Source organism: Lithobates pipiens, unplaced genomic scaffold (genome assembly GCF_037356315.1).
Source record: "Lithobates pipiens isolate NorthernLeopardFrog02 unplaced genomic scaffold, aLitPip1_a1.2 Scaffold_37, whole genome shotgun sequence".
NCBI classification, from domain to species: Eukaryota; Metazoa; Chordata; class Amphibia; order Anura; family Ranidae; genus Lithobates; species Lithobates pipiens.
This window is the reverse complement of record NW_027507825.1, coordinates 13,795,174-13,816,757: the sequence shown is the minus strand read 5'-3', so window position 1 is coordinate 13,816,757 and position 21,584 is coordinate 13,795,174. Positions and strand designations below refer to the sequence as shown.

The window sequence follows — 21,584 nt, the reverse complement described above, 5'->3', positions numbered from 1 at the left end:
TACTTGAAAAAAGTATCAGTACTTTGTCTTAATAAAGTGGTATCTAGTTACATATAGAGGGGGCATGGTTATATATGCAGGGGAGTGGTTACATATGCAGGGGGAGTGGTTACATTCACTAAGCACAGCCTAGGAGCCTCCTGCTAGGAGCCACTGTCAGTCAAACTGTGCTGAGCTGGAGGAGGCTTGGCAGCCAAGCTGACTATGGTCCCATAGGCACAGTGTTTTGTAGCTTCGATTGATAAACAATTAGAAACTTAAGCAGTCAGTTATTGTCTAGATTACATTGTATTTATTCTGAATTTATGATCTATGGCTGATGGTCTTTTAGAAACAAGGAAGCTGATTGGCTGCCTTTGGACAGCTCATACAGTTCTTATTCCAGATACTTGAGGAGCTGGTGGTATAAACTGAGGCATTTTAATGTATGTACAGAAAAGAAAAAAAACTCACTGTGTCGGAATCCTCCATCCAGTTGACGCTGTAACAATCACCAAGAAATGTGTCTAGCTTGTCATCTTGATAACAGGCATAGGAGGACTCATGAGCGTTGGCGGCTGTGGTGGCGTAAACTACAAGTAGAACGCGAAGATGTAAATATAGACTAGATGATGATCCATACTACACCATATCTGTCCCGGGGAAGGAATTTCAGCCATGCAGCAGGTCACAGTCCGTTATACAGTATAACAATTTCCCACGCGTTACATGTTTATATACACAAAACAGAAGTTGGAACAAAGTTTGCAATATATTTTATTAATTTTATAATAAAACTTTTTTTTTTTTTTTAACAGTTTGGTATATGAATTGCATTATTAGGCAACCCATTCCTGTAGACTTGTAAGGGGAGAAAAACAAACAAGGGCCTAAATCGGCTACAAATACATTCTAGAAAACAAGAGGTGGGCCAAATCCTGGAGTAGAAAAGCCTGTTCCCTGCCAGCATGCTGCAGAGATAGACACTTGCTGTCTGTGTGGAAGTGGCGGTCTCTCTGTAGAGGTCCGACACACATGCCTCTTTGCTGAGTCAAAAAGCCAGAGCTCTCCAATCAGCAGGGGGCATAATCTTTCCCAGCTTTAGAATTCCTGACTGCTGTGGCAATCCTATCTTTTCCTGTAAAGGAGTTTAATATTCTCAAAGTAAGAATGTGTAATAGACATGTGCAATTCTGAATTTGTTTGCGGATGAAAATTGGCATATTCGTTCAGAAGCATCCATATGAATGAAAGACTCTTGACGAATGCATACAAAAATAAATTTTCTGAAAGAACGTAAATCCGAAAGAACAAAAAAAAAAAAAAAAAACAGAACGAAAAACCCAAAAGAGCAAAAACCCAAAAGAGCAAAAATCCAAAAGAACAAAAACCCAAAAGAGCAAAAACCCAAAAGAGCAAAAACCCAAAAGAGCAAAAACCCAAAAGAGCAAAAATCCAAAAGAGCAAAAATCCAAAAGAGCAAAAATCAAGAAGAATGAAAAATCCAAAATAACGAAAAACGATTCAACCAACTAATCGATTACATTCAGATCATTTAGATTTTTTTGCGTAATTTTTAGTATAAATCAATAATAATAGTTAATAATTTATTATAAAAAAAAAACTATAAACAATTATAGGTATTGGAATTTCCTTTCAAATGTGCCTGACTGTTAGTGAACATAACGAATACAAATGCATCCGAATTTACAAATTATCTGAAGTAATGAATACTGCATCTAAACGAACGGAACAGGACGATTATGAACACATTATAAAGTTACGAATGATCTGGAGTAACAAATGCCAATCATAACTAATGAACGGATAAAAAAAAAAAAACATTTTGGTTGTGCACATGTCTAATCTGTAATGCCATGTGTAATGTATATGGTTGAATTTGCTCTTACGGAGAAAACCGAGACAAATCTCAGCTGCACTTACCATTGATGTTGTTAGGTAGGTGATTCATCATGGAGCCGGACTCACAGGCCTCGATGTACAGAACCATCTGCAAGAGAAATATCTCCATGTCACTCCAACAGGTTCTGCTACAGAAGACTCAGCACACATTGGGGGGGGGATTAACTAAACCTGGAAAATTCAACATTTAGTGCAGTGCTGCATAGTAACCAATCAGCTGCTAGGTCAGTGGTTCTCAACCCTTATAGTGCCGTGACCCCTTGATAAAAATTTTCCAAGTTACGAGGACCCCTAACATTAAAATTATTTTAAAACATTTTAGGATGTACCATGCTCTTTGTGATAAGAGAAAAAGGGGGTAGGTGCGCTATGGACCCTAAATGTGAAAAAAATTAAAATACTATATATGAATAACCCAAAAACGGAATTAGAACCCTTAAAATTAAGAAGAAAGGGGCTGCCACTACCATGTAAATTCACCCGGATATTCACTTTTTTCACCTTCTGGGTGAATTTACATGGTAGTGGCAGCCCCTTTCTTCTTAATTTTAGGGTTCTAATACCATGCTCTTTGTGCTCCTTTCTATCCTAAAAAAAATTTCCCCATACATCCCTCTAGCCGTTTCTCTTATTCTGTCTCTCCCTTTCTTTGTTCCTCCCCCTCTTTTTCTCTCCCTTTCATGTATTCTCTATTTTTAGAGAATATATGAAAGGTGGGGGGGGGGGGGGGAATGGGATCAATGGCAGTGCTGGCGGAGAGCTGGCATCAGTGGCAGTGCTGGCGGAGAGAGGGCATCAGTGGCAGTGCTGGCGGAGAGCTGGCATTAGTGGCAGTGCTGGCGGAGAGCTGGCATCAGTGGCCGCTCTGGCGGGGAGCTGGTATCAGTGGCAGTGCTGGCGGAGAGAGGGCATTAGTGGCAGTGCTGGCGGAGAGCTGACATCAGTGGCAGTGCTGGCGGAGAGCTGGCATCAGTGGCCGCTCTGGCGGGGAGCTGGCATCAGTGGCAGTGCTGGCAGGGAGCTGGCATCAGTGGCAGTGCTGGCAGGGAGCTGGCATCAGTGGCAGTGCTGGCAGGGAGCTGGCATCAGTGGCAGTGCTGGCATCAGTGGCCACTCTGGCATCAGTGGCCATGCTGCCGGGGAGCTGGCATCAGTGGCCACGCTGGCGGGGAGTTGGCATCAGTGGCCACGCTGGCGGGGAGCTGGCATCAGTGGCAGTGCTGGCGGGGAGCTGGCATCAGTGGCAGTGCTGGCATCAGTGGCTGCTCTGGCATCAGTGGCCACGCTGGCGGGGAGCTGGCATCAGTGGCCACGCTGGCAGGGAGTTGGCATCAGTGGCCGCGCTGGCAGGGAGTTGGCATCAGCCAACTTGGGTGCTCTTGATCAAGGTCATCTGCTGATCTGAGAACTTTAGTGGAGACTTTTAATGGCAACTCTATTCACAGGTAGTTTTACTGTGTCTCTGACTTTGTGGTGTCTCGTAGCAGTGACACTTATTCCAAAATCAGGAGATAGGGTCTCCTCCAGCCCCTCCCACTTCACATTCCTCACCAGTCATCTGACCTCTAGTCTCTGCCCCCAGTCATGCCGTGAACTGAATGGGTGGCTGCAAAGAGGCTGAGTGGGCGGCCGCGGGCTTCAGGGACAGCCCTGCTGGGCAGCTGCAAAAAGACTGGGAGAGCGGTGCGGGCTTCAGAAACAGCCCAGGATTTGGTGACCCTTGCCAAATCATCATTCTGCCCCCTGAGGTGGTCCCGACCCCCAGGTTGAGAATCAATGTTCAAGTTTTTTTTTTTATCAAAGCTTAACTGGGCAAGCTGAAATTGGCTCCCATGCACAGCTGCACCAGATTCTGTGTTCTCAAGTTTTAGTAAATCTCCCCCCATTGCCTATCATACAAACTGGCCACTTCATAGGACACCATCGGGCACTTACCTTTTTGTACATCTTGTTGTCATACATGTATTGAATGGTCTTGTTCAGTTCCTCAACGTGGAGCTGCAATGGAAGGCAACAAGTCTAAGGATTACTACAACCAAAAACACATTGTATGAATTATGTCAAAGGACTCTTCATAACAGTCACAGCTGTGTGTGTAATGTTAACACCAGGGCTGGGCCAAGACATTGTGCTGCCTGGGCCCAATAAAATGGCGCCCCACCCCAAAAAAAAAAATATATATATAATAATAATACGTCCACCAAAAGGCCCCCACATTCATTATTTTATACAATGATAATTAGAATTAAAATTTAATTTATCAGGAAGCCAGATTTACATGGAAGAGCACCTTGTCTATATGCAAAATTATATGTAATACCATTATGTTCAATTCCAAGGGGCAGGCTAGGGCAGTATGGGAGCCGTATAAGGGTGGGCTAGGGCAGTATAAGGGTGGGCTAGGGTAGGGGCAGGCTAGGGCAGTCTAGTGATTTTTGAGCATGACAGGTTATGCAACATTTGGCCATCCAGCAGATAAGCAGCCACTACTAGAAAAAAAATGCACACCCTTTGTGTCCTGCCACACAGAACTAACTTATATTACCTCTCTGTTGCTCTCTCCCAGTGCTCCCACAGTCTTCGGTGCCTAGCCTCATGCATGTACCAGAGCATAAGAAGGCGGGCTGGCCACACCCCCTCATCTAGTTCCACCCAATAGAAATGCAAGCCTCGCAATCTGCCCCCGAAAATTGTCTGCTGGAGGAGCCAGAGGGGAAGGGATCTTTCATTGCTCCCTGTCTCCTGCGGGTACCCCGCCCCCAGCAGAAAACCCACCTGAGCTCTTCATGTGTGCTCAGGTGTTTAGCAGCCGGTGAATGTGTGCGAGCTGGAAAAAATTCTCAGACAATTTCTAACAGTGTAATGTATGTGGTCTTTGTTTTGGAAAGTCCATTTGTTCTACAATAGTATGTTAAAAGTAGGGTTACACCGATAGCAATATTGGAGCCGATACTAAGCCTTTGAGCGAGTATCAGTACTTGTGCAAATGCTCCAATACCTGAGACCAATACTTTCAGGCTCAGTTCTTTCAGCTGGCAGAGGAATTCCCCCTGTTGACAGCTGAAATGTAAAAAAAAAAAAAAGCCGGCAATTACCGGTTCTTAAGGTGCTGGGCCACCAAGTCCCTAACAACCAATGACTCATTCAGCTGTCAGTGGGGCTCCCCTGTTGACAGCTAAAGTGTTAAAGAAGTCCCAGCAATTGGAGCTGTCAAAAAAATAAATAAATAAAAAATCTGCTGGGCAATCAACAACATTGCTCAACCGCTGAAACACTAAGATAAAAACAAACATTGTTTCTTTTTGGACCTTTCTGTTTATTTATCTACAGATCACAGGGATGACGGTTAAATTGACAGCTTTGGCACTGCCATCAGGGGGGTTCATGAAACACCTGTGTATCCCCATGCTGGTAAAACCCGGCCCTGCATGGGGCATGAATTAAAATCCTCCATGTGAATGAGGCCAAAGTCTACAAAACTGGAGTGCCTAGGAGCACTCACATTACAGGAAGTACTCTATTTTAGAAGGGGAATTCCAGACAAAAAGGTAAATTGTTGAGAATCACATTTCTAGATGTCCCCTAAAACACAGCAAAACTTCATTTTTTTAAATGAAGGTCCGCTTTATTGGTTTGACTGGACAATGATCTTCTATTAGAAGTAATATAAGGAGGACATGAAAGGGTTATGAGAAGCAGCAGCTAAGTCCCATCTTTAAAAAGAGTCTTCCTTGGTTTTCCTCCCAGCAAAAATGAAAGAGAATGGGATTCAGTGTAGGAAAATGGTACAAGCGACTATGGTGGGGTTGGGGGGGGATGGGGGGGGGTTGTTTTGAAGTGGTTCCTACATCATCATTGGGAAAGGACAGCAAACCCGGAGCTCCATGATCAGCAAAGTAGACAAAAACATGGTCATTCGGTCCACTGCAAGAGAACAGAAAAAAAAATGACTTACTCAAATTATGTGATGTCATGTTATAACTGAAAACTGTGTAAAGTTACTATTCAAAGCAGAGTTGTCACATTATATTTACTTGTTTAAGGCTGGGTTCACACCGCTGCGGGGGGAGATCCGGATGTGATTCGCACCGCAAATCACATCCGATCTCCGTAGCGATGCGAGTACAGCCATACAGATAGTATGGCTGAATTCGCATCGGTCCCGCAGCAAACTCGCACGGGACCCTTTTTTTGGTCCGCAACAGAATTGGATCGCATGGGGGTTCACACCATGCGATCCGATTCCTGTGCGAGTCGGCAGATCGCACTGCGATATGCGGACGGATCTGGGGGTGTCATTAACATATCATTGACACTCCCAGCCGTCCGCATAGGGCAGTGTGAACTGCCGGCGGGAGTAATGCGATGCGGGAAAACGCCGCGGATTCGCGGCGTTCCCGCATCGCAGCGGTGTGAACCCGGCCTAAATGTATTTTTTTTTTTTACATTTCTCCAGTGTCTTGCTGGTTTCTAGCCTAGGCCAAAATGAGATTATCAAGCACGCCCTCTTTTTCTTGCATCCCTGAGCTAAGGGCAGGGGAATTTCAGGAAGTAAGCGCTACATGAATCATCTGCCCTTACTTAAGATGGCCACCACTAGAAATGCTAGGGGGGTTTCAAAGTGATTTCTCAACAAAATAAAAGCATGAAGACATGGATGGACGGGGGAGTTTTCCTTAGATATTAAAAATGAATTCCGTTTTTAGCTTGTGGTGTTCATTTCTGTTTTAACCACTTCCCGACCAGCGCACGACGATGTACGTCGACAGAATGGCACGGGCAGGCATATTGGCGTACAGGTACGTCCAATATTCAATGCCGCCCTGCCATCGGGAGCGCGCCGCCGGCGGTGCGCTCCCGCGCTGGTCGGGACCCCCGTGAATCCGGTCGCGGGACCCGCGGACTCGATCGCCGCGGGCATCCCCGCGATCGTCTCACTGAGCGGCCGAATGGAGGAAATGCTGTGTAAACAACATTTCTCCATTCTGCCTAGCAACTAGTGACGCTGATCTCTGCTCCATGTGATTGGAGCAGAGATCAGTGTTCACTAAATAAAAGCCCAACCCCCCCACAGTTAGTAACACACCCCTAGGAACACTTAACCCCTACACTGCCACCCACTGGTTAACCCTTTCACTGCCAGTGTCATTTACACAGGAATCACTGCATTTATATAGCAGTGATTACTGTATAAATGACAATGGTCCCAAAAATGTGTCAAAAATGTCCGATGGGTCCCCCACAATGTCGCAGTCACAATAAAAATCGCTGATCGCCGCCATTACTAGTAAAAAAAAAAATAATAAAAAATTATTAATAAAAATGCTATAAAACTATCCCTATTTTGTAAACGCTATAACTTTTGCGCAAACCAATCAATAATCGCTTATTGCGATTTTTTTTTTTTTACCAAAAATATGTAGAAGAATACGTATCGGCCTAAACTGAGGGAAAAAAAATTTTTTTATATATTTTTGGGGGATATTTATTATAACAAAAAGTAAAAAATAATGCGTTTTTTTCAAAATTGTCGCTCTATTTTTGGTTATAGCGCAAAAAATAAAAACCGCAGGGGTGATCAAATACCACCAAAAGAAAGCTCTATTTGTGGGAAAAAAAGGACGTCAATTTTGTTTGGGAGCCACGTCGCACGACCGCGCAATTGTCAGTTAAAGCGACGCAGTGCCGAATCGCAAAAAGGGGTCTGGTCTTTGACCAGCAAATTGGTCCGGTCTGCAAGTGGTTAAAGGATGATTTCCAGATATGGCAATCTTTATATAGTAACATTGGCCTAATTTGGATGTAACCATTTATGCATCATACCTCTGGGAACCCCGGGAACCTGGAAATCACTGTGGCAAGCACTGCTACTACATATACACTACAGTGATCTCCACTAGCTTTTGGGTCCCGTGTTGTGCGGCTGCCCTGTGAACATAGGAGGTCGCTTGTTTGCCACAGGTGCCATTCACTTGATTGGATGAGGTGGGGAGGCAGGAGGTAATGTTCCGATCTCCACCTCGTCCAGAGAACTCTTTGTAATAATTGATTTAAAAAAAATATATATATGTTCTTTGAATGGCACCCATGCTCCTGTGTTCAGGAGACAGCAGGGCAGCCACTTGGCACAGGACCTGGAAGCTAGTGGATACTGTAATAACAGTATCTACTATAGTACCTTCCAGCTGCCAGGAGGATCCCACAGGCACGGAGCATACATACTTCCATTGGTCCAAATATGTAAAAACTGCCAAGCCTGGAATTCTGCTTTAACGAGAAGGGCAACAGGGGACATCACATTTCAGAAGTATGGACACCTTTGTTGGATGGGTCATAGGTGCGTACAGGAAGCCTATATTCCCTCTTTCAATCCCAGCAGCCATATCATGTGTGACCCCAATCCAAAGGACTGAGGAATATTAATTCACCAACCTCCTAAGAACCTTCCCGGATCCTTGTCCCTTCACCGCCTCTGCGTCACCTCGGAGAACCGCCAGGAAGTTTTTAGGAGTGACGAACTAGAAAGAAACAACAGCCACATCATCAGCAACACAGGATAAAAGGTCCTTCAATAAAATATTTAAATTCTCATGGAGATCCAACTGGTTTTCTGAGCTTTGCTAGAATATTGACAGGAAAATCTAAGTAGCGCTATGACGGGGGGGGGTTTAAAGAAAAAACACTTCCAGCACTGAGTAAGCCCCCATAATTACTTCTCAGGATCTATAACATAGAAGGAAAGTAATGGAAGATTCCTAATGCCACCTACAGATCTGGGTCTTGACTCTACACTGGGAACAGAACTGGAAACCCAACAACATCCCACTAAAGTGTACCTGTGGTCCCACTGAAACCCAAATTCTGCAAAGGTGAAGAGTCAGGATCAGTGGCGTAACTAGAACCTTCAGGGCCCCGATGCAAGAAACCATGAAGGGCCCCCCTGAACCCCAGCCCGGGCCCTTCCCTTCCGAGTCCGGTGGTGGAACTCCAGGGCATGGTCACAGGTATGACCTTTGTGAGCCCTGTAGTTCCACCACTGGCATCAGCAGTTTTTTTTTATAATTTTTTATTTTTAGGTGCCCCATTGGGGGACTGTCTCTAGGCAGGATGGGGTCTCCGTCCCCAGAAGAGATGAGGTCCTTTTCTCCAGGGCAGATGAAGTTACTGCCCCCAGGTGAGAAGGGGTCCCTGTCCCCAGGGGAGATGGGGGTCCCTGTCCCCAAGTGAGATGGAGGGAGTATGTAATGGTGTGTGGGGGATGGGGTCCTCTCACTCACCATGACCAAGCTGCAGGCCGCGCACTCATCCATGTTGGCCTGGGCTCCATCCAGTGTGTTGGACGGGTGATCAGCATATCTCCCAGAAAGACCTTTCATCATCTGTGTATGACGGGGGAGGAGGGGGGCTGGCAGACAAGCCTGCAGTGTCCTCCGGGAACCGGCTCTCATAGGGCTGCACTGCATCTGTGTGCTTAAAGTTTGTTTACCAGGGAGAAGTATGCAGTGCAGTGTGGGCCGGACTTGGGGGGGGGGGGGGGGGGGATGGGGCGGGACTCTGTCTGGGGAGAACAGACATCGGACTGAGCGGCAATGCATGGAGCAGGAGAGGGGTACTCTGAGGAGGCGGCCCGAGGACATAGGTCATGCGGGGAATGCACAACTAAAGAGCAGCCAGTGCGATAGTCAAGCATGGAGCTCTGCTAGTCACCCTCCACCTCCAGCCACCCATGTGCATGGTGCACTGGTACCCCTAGCTGCCTATGCTGCTGCCAGCCATATGTAGAGGGGGCTGCATGGGCCCCCTGCAGCACAGGGCCCAGTTGCGTTCACGACTGCTGCACCCCCTATAGTTACGCCCCTGGCCAGGATGGAAGATGCCACCTCTGCCTTAGTGGATATGTCCCCCAGACTCTATAGAGTAGAAGGACAATTACTGGTCTAGTGGTGGGAGGACAATGCCTAGGGATCAGCTGCTTGTGTTCACTTTCAAGGCTGCCACCAGCTCAGCTTGCCTTTTACAGGGCTTTTCACAGAGGGGAATTATGTGCAGGAACAATGAGATCATCAGCATGGAAATAGATGTCACACTTGGGACTGGATAACCAGACCTTATAAACCCATTTATCCTCAATGGCTCCTACAGAAAAAAAAAATACAGGAAGAGTTGGCTTTGGGGTTTCCCAAAGGCCCAAGAGGCTCCATGTAAGTCAGACCTGCACTGGTTAGCAGAAGGTGGCCATACAGATAGTATTTCCACTTTCTATTTAAAATATAGCAAGAACTATTGCGGCCCCAACTCCCCAAACTGAATGGCCCCACAATCTCAAGATTCTCTTCCCCTTTCTACAATCCCCCCTTCCACATCCTTACTCCCCCCACTCCTTTCATGCAATCTCCCCCAACTTTTTAATCATTCTCCACCATTTACTCCCTTGAAAAAAAAAAAAGAAGAAAAAAAAAAAAGCACCTCTGCACCATGATGCCTTTGGGGAGCTTATGCTGGCCATACACTAGTAGAACGAGCAACTGCAGTCCCCCTACTGCTGACCCCACCATCTTTGATGGTCTGGCAATGCACCGATGTGCCTTCAGACCTGGCAGATCTGCACTTGCATGGGTGCATTTTGATTAGGAAGGTACAGAAAATTATCTTTGGTCTGTGCACATACCAGTTCTTATGACCCGTACACACGATCAGATTTTCCAACAACAAACCCGTGGATTTTTTTCCAAAGAATGTTGGCTCAAACTTGTCTTGCATACACATGGTCAGACAAATGTTGGACATAAATTCCGAATGTGAGAACGCGGTGACGTACGACGAACCGAGAAAAGGGAAGTTCAATAGCCAGTGCGGCTCCTTTTCCTTTCCGAGCATGCGTGAACTTTTGTGCGACGGACTTGTGTACACACGATCGGACTTTACTTGTCGGAAAATTTGAGAACCTGCTCTCAAACATTTGTGTGCGGAAATTCTGAACAGCAAATGTTCAATTGAGCATACACACAGTCGGACTTTCTGACAACAAGCTTACATCAAACAATTTCCCGTCGGAAAATCCGACCGCGTTTACACGGCTTTAGACTTGAGGGGACTGGACACAAAGGGTTTGATTTAATAAAGCACAGTTGCTCCGGGAGCATAGTAAAATGAGGTAAAGCTTCACTTTGCAAAGAATACCCAATCACGTGCAAGAATTTTTTTATCTTTTTTAAAACAGCATTTTGCTTGCACATGATTGGATGTTGAAAGTCAGCAGAACGTCAGCTCATTTACTAAGCTCTGGAGCAACTTCCCTTGCAGGGTGCAACTGCCCTTTGCAAAGTGCTCAGTTCCTTTGCCTCTAGTATATCAACCCCATAATCTTATGCCTTCCTAATCATGGTGTGTTCTCGCATGTGTTTCTAGATGTGCCGAAGAAAAATGAAATCTTTTATATGAATGTCAAAGAAAAATTGTGAGTCTCACCTCCTTTGTGTAGTCCTTAATTACTCCGGCGTATACGTCTGTCCCATTGAACCGGTTTATGATGATTCCTTTGGTTGGATTCCTGGACACAAAAAATACATTGTATATTATTAGCATACTGCTTATAATTCTTTAGAACTTTAAAATGCATTTTGTTCAACCTCGGGTGACAACAATTACACCACTCCTCCATAGATATAGGCAGAAATAATGGGGTCCTGTACAGCCTTCCTGATGCCCCCCCCCCCCCCCCCAGAACCCCACTCATTTATTACGTTCCATTTGTTTAGATGCAGCCTTCATTATTTCGGATAGTTCCTAAATTCAGATAAATTTGTATTCGTTATGTTCACTAACACCCAAATTTGAAAGGAAAATTCCAAAACCTATCATTTAATATTTATTATTAGTTCATTATTATTTTGGATTTTTGAACTTTCGTCCTTTCATATTTTTACATTTCCAAATTTCCGATCATAACAAATGACCTGAAAAACAATACACAAAAAAAAAACGAATGAAACGAAAACTAACAATTTTTTTGGCAGGGCACATGTCTAGAGCAGGCCATTTTTTGCAGCACTGTGCTACTTTAGATTATTAATTGCATGGTCATGCCATGCTGTATCCAAATTAAATTTATATAATTTTTTATTGGTGGTATTTGTTTTATTTATATAAATTAAATAGTAATAAAAAAAATTAAAAAATGTGTATATATATATATATATATATATATATATATATATATATATATATATATATATATATATATATATATATATATATATATATATATATATATATAGAGAGAGAGAGAGAGAGAGAGAGAGAGAGAGAGAGAGAGAGAGAGCTTTACAATGCATAGGGGAGACAACACAATTACAGTACAATACAAAAGGTACAGGAGGGCCCTGCTCATAGAGCTTACATTCTAAAGGGAGGGGGTGAAGGTACATACACACACACACACACACACACACACACTACATATATAAAAAAAAACTAAAATCCCGGGAAAAAAAAAAAGCATTGCAGAAACACTCAAAAGCAAACTGCATAGGTGTAAATGGAGCCTAATGGCAGTGATAAGCGACTAATGCCGCGTACACACGACCAGACTTTTCAACATCAAAAGTCTGACGGAATGATTCCGGCAGACTATTCGATCGTGTGTGGGGCTGCAGCGGACTTTTGATTTGCAAAAGTCTGACAGACTTTAGAAATGGAACATGTTTCAAATTTTTCCGACAGAACTCTGCCGGACCCAGAAATCCGCTCGTGTGTGTGCTAGTCTGACAGACTAAAACCGACGCTAGGGCAGCTATTGGCTACTGGCTATGAACTTCCTTATTCTAGTCCAGTCATACGTCATCACGTTCGAATCCGTCAGACTTTGGTGTGATTGTGTGTGGCCAAGTCCGTTCATTCGGAAAGTCCGTCAGAACTCTGTCAGAACTCCGTCAGAACTCCATCGAAAGTCTGCCGGACTTAAGTCCTGTCGTGTGTACGTGGCATTAGGCTGGCCATACAATCTACAATTTTCCTTTATATTTACTAAAACCATATAATATGAAGTCACACCTAAACACATTCAATTTGTATGCAATAAAGCAGACCCTTCCACTACATAGTTGAAAGTAAATCTAAAGGAAACTGAAAAAGAAAAAAATTGTATAATGTATGGCCAGCTTTATAGTGGGAGTGTGATAGTCCGGCGGACAATCTGGCACTAACTGAAACTGGGGGGACCGATTAACTGCCACCGACACCAGTGACACTAATATGTGATCAGTGCTCATACTATGCACTGTACTAATGACACTGGCTGAGATGTGGTTAACATCTCGGGGTAGTCAAGGGATTAAAGGGTTATTAAATTTTTGCCTCTATTTATAAAAATACAAACAAAAAAAAAACACCCGCACGCAACAAACGTCATACTTACCTGCTCTGTGTAATTGTTTTGCACAGAGCGGTCCGGACCTCTTGTCGGGTGCTCCGCTGACATTCCTGGCTCCTCCCCCATAAGCAGTGCTACCAATAGTAAGCTGCTTGCCATGGGGGCACTGGTGCATGCTCGCTCCTGAGCCTGCTCTATGTGCCCATAAGACGCAGAGCTACAGCTTGGGCCCTGCCCCCTCACCCTCTCCTCATTGGCTCACTGGCTGTGACTGACAGCAGTGGGAGCCAATACCGACCAATATTCTCTTCTATGGACTTATTAAAGTGGAACTCCAGATGAAGAACAAAGTGTGACAGTTCTCAAGTTTTATTGTACAGAACACTTACTTTTTATTATGAGCGATATCGTCATACATCATCACAACGATCTGCTCATCAGGGATGCCGTTCTTCCTGACAATTTGGTATGCGTGGCAGACGTCAGCCTGGAAATACAATGTCAGAGGTAAATGTTATATACAGTTATAGTAGAAAGAGTCCAACAATCATTCACCGGTTCATAGAACTGCACGATTCTGGCCAAAATGAGAATCAAGATTTTTTTGTAAAGATCACAATTCTCGCAGTGTAACATCTTTCACATTATACCAAAAGAATTGGGCTAACCTTACTGGTCAGTTTTTTTTAATTCATTAAAGTGTAATTTTTTCCCCAAAAAAATTGCATTTGAAAGACAGCTGCGCAAATACAGTGTGGCATAAAATATCACAACAACCATCATTTTATTCTCTAGGGTCTCTGCTAAAAGAAATATAATATATATATATATATATATATATATATATATATATATATATATATATATATATATATATATATATATATATATATATATATATATATATAGGTTTAGTGTTTAACCACTTCAGCCCTGGAACATTTTGCTGGTCAAAGACCAGACCACTTTTTGCGATTCGGCACTGCATCGCTTTAACTGACAATTGCGCTATAAACAAAAATAGAGCAACAATTTTGAAAAAAATACGCATTTTTTACTTTTTGTTATAATAAATATCCTCCAAAATTATATTAAAAAAATGTTTCCCCTCAGTTTAGGCCAATACGTATTCTTCTACATATTTTTGGTAAAAAACAAACAAAAAAAAACAAAAACAAAATCGCAATAAGCCATTATTGATTGGTTTGCGCAAAAGTTATAGCGTTTACAAAATAGGGGATAGTTTTATGGCATTTTTATTAATATTTTTTTTTTACTAGTAATGGCGGTGATCAGCGATTTGTAGAGTGGATGACCAAGCCCTCTTCATCCTCCTCATCCTCTCTCACCCAGTCTCAGGGTACTAGCAAAGCAGCTGCCAACGCATCGTCTTCCCTCGTCTCAATGTCATCATCAGTGACTCCTTCCCTAGACCCACCACGTCATCCTGAGGAGTCTCCTGAACTCTTTGAGCACAGTGTTGGGTACATGTTCCAGGAGGATGCCCAGTGTTTTGTAGGCTCTGATGATGACACTCAGCTAGAGTAAGGCAGTAGCGTGAATGCAGAGAGAGGGGATGCTCAAGAAGGACAGCAATCTGGCAGTCATGTTCCACAAGCTGCAGTATACTGCCAGGTTTGCTACAGCGATGAAGAGGGAGGGGATGACTCCACGTGGGTGCCTGGTAGGAGAGAGGAGGAGGAGGAGGAGGCACATGTCCAACGAGGCAGAATGCCCTCCAGGGGCCAGCTTAGGGGCAGCACACCGAATCACACCGCAGAGCTCCGCCTGTGCAGGGCGCTACCTCAGTGCGTTATTCTAAAAGTTCTTTGGTGTGGGCCTTTTTTGAGACGAGTACATCAGATCGCACCGCTGCTATTTGCAACATATGTCTCAAGCGTATCTCGCGTAGCCAAAACATCAGCCGCCTGGGCACCACATGCTTGACCAGACATATGTAGCTCGTTGGCAAGCGTACCTCAAAGACTCACACCAAAGAACAAAGCAGACCTCTCCTTGCTCCTCATCAGCTGGCATCTCCAACCCCACTAGACCTTCAGTCCTCTCTGAAACCTGCTCTGAGAGGAATGAAGGTGTAGAATTAGGTGTGTCACAGCCAAGTGCTTCCGGGCACTCTGCTATCAGTACACCCACATCCGATTATAGCAGGCAAATGTCCCTGCCCCAGCTGCTGGACCGCCGAAAGAAGTTCACTCCCAGCCATCCACATGCCCAGCGGTTGAATGCTAGCTTGGCTAAATTGCTAGCACTTCAACTGCTGCCTTTTCAGTTGGTAGACTCGGCCCCCTTCCGTGAGTTTGTACAATGTGCGGTTCCTCAGAGGCAGGTCCCCAAACGCCACTTTTTCTCACGGAAGGCGATTCCGGCTCTCTACCGGTATGTGGAAGGCAATGTCCTTACCTCGCTGGACAGGGCGGTCAGTGGTAAGGTGCATATTACCGCTGAATCATGGTCCAGCAGGCATGGACAGGGACGTTACCTGTCTCACGGCCCATTGGGTCACTCTTCTGGCAGCTGGGAAGGATACAGGACAAGGTGCAGTAGTGTTGGAGGTTGTTCCACCACCATGCCTCCAAAATGCTACTATTGGTTGTGACACACCTCTCTCCTCCACCCCCTCCTCTTCTTCTTCCTCCATGGCCTCTTCCAGTGCTCTGTCCTCAGAACCAGCGGTGCTCCGTAGGCGTTCCAGGGGCTACGCAAGTACGCAGGCAAAACGATGCCATGCCGTGCTTGCGCTGGTTTGTTTGGGGGACAGGAGCCACACTGGGGCAGATATTTTGTCAGCTCTGCAGGGGCAGGCCGAGAGGTGGTTGATGCCACGCCAGCTTAAGCCAGGAATGGTGGTTTGCGACAATGGCACTAACCTCCTCTCCGCCCTCCGACAGGGACAACTGACCCATGTGCCCTGTGTGGCTCACGTCCTTAACCTGGTGGTGCAGCGGTTCTTGGGCAGGTACCCGAGCTTACAGGATGTCCTGAAGCAGGCCAGGAAAGTCTGTGTGCATTTCCGCCGATCATTTAATGCCTGTGCTCAGCTGGCTGAGCTCCAAAAGGAATTGAACCTGCCCAAGAACCGCCTTATATGTGACATGCCCACCAGGTGGAACTCAACGTTGGCCATGCTGCAGCGGCTGCACACGCAGCAGAGGGCCATCAATGAGTACCTGTGCGACTACGGCACCAGGACAGGGTCAGGGGAGCTCGGTTTTGATCAGGGATGCATGCACTGTCCTGTCACTGTTTGAGGAGGTCACAAGGATGGTGAGCAGTGACAGTGCATGCATCAGTGACACTGTACCTCTTGTCCACCTGTTGGAGCATACGAAGTGTGGAATAATGGACAGGGCACTTGAGGCAGAACAGAGGCAGGAAGAGGAGGACTTCCTTGCCTCTCAAGGCCCCCTTTATCCAGACAGTGTTCCTGCTGTCCCACCCATCACACAGGAAGAGCAGGAGGAGGAGGAGGAGGAGGATGATTGTGTCAGCATGGAGGTGGAGGCTGGCACTCAGCATCAGCAGTCTTGTAGGGAGGATTTACAGTCCCAAGAAACCCGTGGACTTGTACGTGGCTGGGAGGAGGTAGCTGCGGATCATGTTGTCCTTAGTGACCCAGAGGACTCTGGACCGAATGCCTCAGCTAACCTACGCTGCATGGCCTCCCTGATCCTGCAAAGCCTGCGGAAGGATCCTCGTATTCTTCGGATCAAGGAGAGGGACCATTACTGGCTGGCCAATCTCCTTGATCCACGGTACAAGGGTAAGGTTGCCGACCTTATCTTGCCGTCGCAGAGGGAGCAGAGGATGAGACATCTCCGGGAGGCCTTGCAGAAAGGTCTGTGCAACGCGTTCCCAGAGACTGGAAGGTTACAAACTCCTGGTCCTGGACAACGTGTTGCTGAGGCATCGGTCAGAAGGAGCAGTGGAGAAGGTGGCCGTCTGATCGATGCGTTCAGACAATTTTTTAGTCCACAGCCCCAAGGTATGATCGGTTCCAGCAACCATCGCCAGCGTCTGATTTACATGGTGCAGGAATACCTAGGGGCAAGGTCAGACTTGGACACCTTTCCCACCGAAAATCTTCTGGCTTACTGGGTCTTGAGGATGGATCACTGGCCAGAGCTTGCCAGTATGCAATTGAGCTACTGGCCTGTCCTGCATCCAGCGTTCTTTCGGAACGCACCTTCAGTGCTGCTGGTGGCTTTGTTACCGATCACAGGGTGCGCCTGTCCACCGACTCAGTTGATCGACTGACCTTCATCAAGATGAATCAGTCTTGGATCACCCACAGCTACCAAGCACCTGAAGCTGATGTAACCGAATAATTTTTTTTGAAATATCACATCCCTTCAAGACTGCCTATGCTGAGTGACTGTCCTGTTATGTTGATTGTCTATCCTCTAGCTCCTCCACTGATATGTTGGAAGAACATTTTTGGTTCTGGGTGATGCCACCAGCCCAATTTTTACAGGGGCTGAAATTAAAATTTTTGATGCAATGCTTTGCAGCAGGGCTCAATCCTGCACCACAACTAGAGTATATGGGAGAGGTTGCAGTATCGTGTCACCAGCACCAGTGCCAGCAGCCCAACTTTTCAGCCCCTGTTTAACAGGGGCATGTCATTACAATTCTTGATATAATATTTCACAGGAGGGCCCGTTCCTGTGCCCACCCAGCGTAACTGAGGACTTATAGTGTTGTGGCACCAGCACCACAACCACCAAAGGTCAATTTTTCTACCACTGTTCAACAATGGCATGTAATTACAATTCTTGATATAATTGTTCACAGCAGGGCGCTCCAGCGCCCACCAAGAGTCACTTTGAGGGCTTACAATGTTGTGGCAACACCAACACCTTGTTCCGCCATTTCTGCAGAGCATATAGGGCAGGCCCCTACTTTCAAACATCCAACTTACAAACATCTCCTACTTGCAAACGGAAGGAGACAACAGGAAGTGAGATGAAAAAAGACGGACGGCAAAACAAATTATACAGGGGTGATAACCCTTCCCTATGTTTTCCAAAAAGCTTAAAAATCAATTTTTTGACTGGAGCTACACTTTAAAAATGTACCAGTTCAAAATTACACACAGATTCTACTTAACACAACAAATCTACACAGTCCCTGTCTTGTTTGCACCGCCTGGATACTGCTGTTCTGAGTATATAGGGCCTGGGGGCCCCACGTCTTTCCTTTTTTTAATATGGGTACGGGGTTCCCCTTAATATCTGTACAAGACCCAAAGGGGCTGGTAATGGGCAGGGGGGCTACCCATGCCATTTTTCTCAATGATTTCCATCCATATTGCTGGAACCAGATATTACATTAAAAACGCAAGCAGTTTGAAATGACTTTTTTTCCATTAAATGTCATTTTGTGCAGGGACTGTTCTAAACTCGGGAAACGCGTGGCACTTCACAGGCATACTACAGACACCCCCCAGGCACCATATTTAAAGGAATATTTCACTTTTTTTTCACTTTAATCGTCATTAAAATCAGTGCTCCCGCCAAAACGGCCATTTTTAAAAATATTTTAGGCATTGACCCATGTCTCCTGGGGCAGGAGCCAGGTCCCCAAACCCTTTTTAGGACAGTATCTTGCATATTAGCCATTAAAATTAGCACTTTTAATTTCGAACGTTCGAGTCCCATAGACTTCAATGGGGTTCTAAAGTTCGTACGAATTTTCGGTCCGTTCGAAAGTTCTGGTTGCGAACCGAACCGGGGGGTGTTCGGCTCATCCCTAGTGAACACTGATCTCTGCTCCAATCACATGGAGCAGAGATCAGCGTCACTAATTGCTAGGCAGAAAAGTGAGATGCTGTTTACAACGGCATCTCCCCGTTCAGCCGCCCCGTGAGACGATCGCGGGTATGTCCGCGGCGATAGAGTCCGTGGGACCCGCGAACAGACTCACGGGGTCCTGACCAGCACGTGAGCGCGCCACCGCCGGCGCGCTCGCGATGGCAGGGCGGCATTAGAGACTGGACGTACCTGTACGCCAATATGCCTGCCCGTGCCTTTCTGCCGACGTACATCGGTGTGCGCTGGTCGGGAATCGGTTAGGTGGTTAAACTTTCCTCATTTACACACCGAAGTGTATTCCTTTGATCTAAAGGACAAATCGTTACAATGTTTATACTTAGTTTGACTGCTAAAGAATGTTGTGATACTTGGCAGACTGTCTGTTTTTTTTCTTTTGATGGCTTCAGCAGAGCAGAGAGAATTCTCTGCATAGAACGAATCTGGAAAATACTTTGTCAAGATCGCAAGGGGAAAAAAAAAAATCCCAATAATGATTCTTAACAAATTAGCGGTTCAGTAAATGACCATAGAAAGGACAACAAACGGGGGGGCAATTTATTTTTATTTTTTGCCCACGTTACAATTTCATTATTTTTTTGATGTAAACCTGCTAAAAGGAATATAATTTCTCAAAGTAGAGACCCTGGAGAATAAAATGGTGGTAGTTGCAGTTTTTATGTCATGCAATACTTATGCAACTATTTATCAAATGTATATTTTCAGGATTAAAAAATATACACTAAAGTGAATATTTGTGTGAACAAACACATTATACCCAATTTTTTGGTAAGATAGAAAAGATTAGGTTTTGGCAAATAAATAGAAACATGTAAAAAAAAAAATAATAGTTCAAATCAACATTAGGAGGATAAGGGAACTGATGTCCCTGGAGTTCCTCCTGCTCTCAATGGCCAAGCTGCTTCCCACAGTCCCAGACTTCCAGGCTTCCCAGAGGAACCCAGGAACCACCATGGGTGCCATCAGCATGGAAGGAAGGGGGTGCTTTTTGAGAGACCCCTAACAAGTAATCCTTCTCTGGCTCTTAAAGCCAAAACCAATCTCAGGGCATAAAAAAAATAAAAAAAAATAAAGTCAGATATGACCAGGATCAGTGAATCAATGAATCATCGTATTGACACAGATGTGTGCAACCGATTGCATTATTGTCAAAAGTATTGTGACACCTGCCTTTACACACACATGAACCGGTGTCAGTCCTGGGGCCAACCCTGAAAGTCTTGTGGGAGGGTGGACATAGGCCTTCTGGCTTGGTTCGCCCTCTCTTTGGGGGGGGTCTCCCTTCAGGGGAGCCCCTACCCTAGTACCTGGGTGGGTCTGTTTCGGCAGACCTTCCGGAGAAAGGCGGTCGTCCGGCTTCGGCTGGATGGGCCATGTATTGGTACCTCAGTCCCCGTCTGGAGCCTAACGCCCCGGGGGATCAGGGTAAGGTCCTTCCTTGTGGAGGACAGCAGACACCCATTGCACGTTTTTGTGTTCACTCTCTATGTGTGTGCACTTTTTTTGGCACCGGGTGGAAGTTTTTGGGTTGTGTTTTGCACGCCACAGGCTTTTCAATCGAAAAAAAAAGTGGGTTTACTTTGCGTGCTTGCAAAAGAGTTCTCTCATCACTTTTTGCTGCTCTTGATGACTGTAGATTATTTGCTACTTCAGACAAATAATAATGGAAACATTATCTGGGTTTTTTGAGGTTATGTGGAGTACTTTCAGACAATTAACCATGGAGCTGTTTGAACAGTGTGATGTGCTGGTCATATAGGCTGGGCTGAGTGTCCTTCAAGAGCTAATGAGTGTATTTATAGCAGGAACCAGGGGCGTAACTATAGGGGGTGCAGCAGTCGCGACCGCAACCGGGCCCTGTGATGCAGGGGGCCCATGCAGCCCCCTCTACATATGGCCCATGCAGCATAGGCAGCTAGCACACACTATTACATACCCCCTCCATATCCCCCTGGGGACAGGAACCCCTTCTCACGTGGGGACAGGGACCCCTTCTCACCTGGGGGCAGTAACTTCATCTGCCCTGGAGAAAAGGACCTCATCTCTTCTGGGGACGGGGACCCCATCCTGCCTAGGGACAGTCCCCCAATGGGGCACCTAAAAATGTAAAAAAATTTATAAATAAAAACTGCTGATACCAGTGGTGGAACTACAGGGCTCACAAAGGTCATACCTGTGACCACCTCCTGGAGTTCCACCGCCTGACTCGGAGGGAAGGGCCCTGGCTGGGGTTCAGGGGGGCCCTTCATGGTTTCTTGCATCGGGGCCCTGAAGGTTCTAGTTTCGCCACTGGCAGGAACATAGCTGGGTGCGTTCTTGTCAAACACTTGAAATGATCTCAGAGTTTAGTTGGGAAAAAAACTGCATGTGAGATGTCCTAGACCCAGGACAAGGTGCACCATAACCAGGAACTGGTCCCAGGTTTGGTCACCCATCTTACTCACAGAAACAAAGGATTTGTG

General features: G+C 45.7%; 1 protein-coding gene across 1 annotated transcript in view; it reads right to left on the bottom strand.

Moving 5' to 3' along the window:
- The window catches only part of LGMN (legumain), a 41,809-nt gene that overhangs the window by 11,778 nt on the left and 8,447 nt on the right, over positions 1 to 21,584 (bottom strand). The window contains exons 3-9 of the mRNA XM_077466743.1: positions 13,663 to 13,760; positions 11,371 to 11,452; positions 8,335 to 8,420; positions 5,751 to 5,826; positions 3,838 to 3,900; positions 1,924 to 1,990; positions 454 to 572 (exon numbers count right to left, since the gene is read on the bottom strand). Of these exons, the coding sequence (XP_077322869.1) occupies positions 454 to 572; positions 1,924 to 1,990; positions 3,838 to 3,900; positions 5,751 to 5,826; positions 8,335 to 8,420; positions 11,371 to 11,452; positions 13,663 to 13,760 (591 nt within the window). The remainder of the gene's footprint in view (positions 1 to 453; positions 573 to 1,923; positions 1,991 to 3,837; positions 3,901 to 5,750; positions 5,827 to 8,334; positions 8,421 to 11,370; positions 11,453 to 13,662; positions 13,761 to 21,584) is intronic.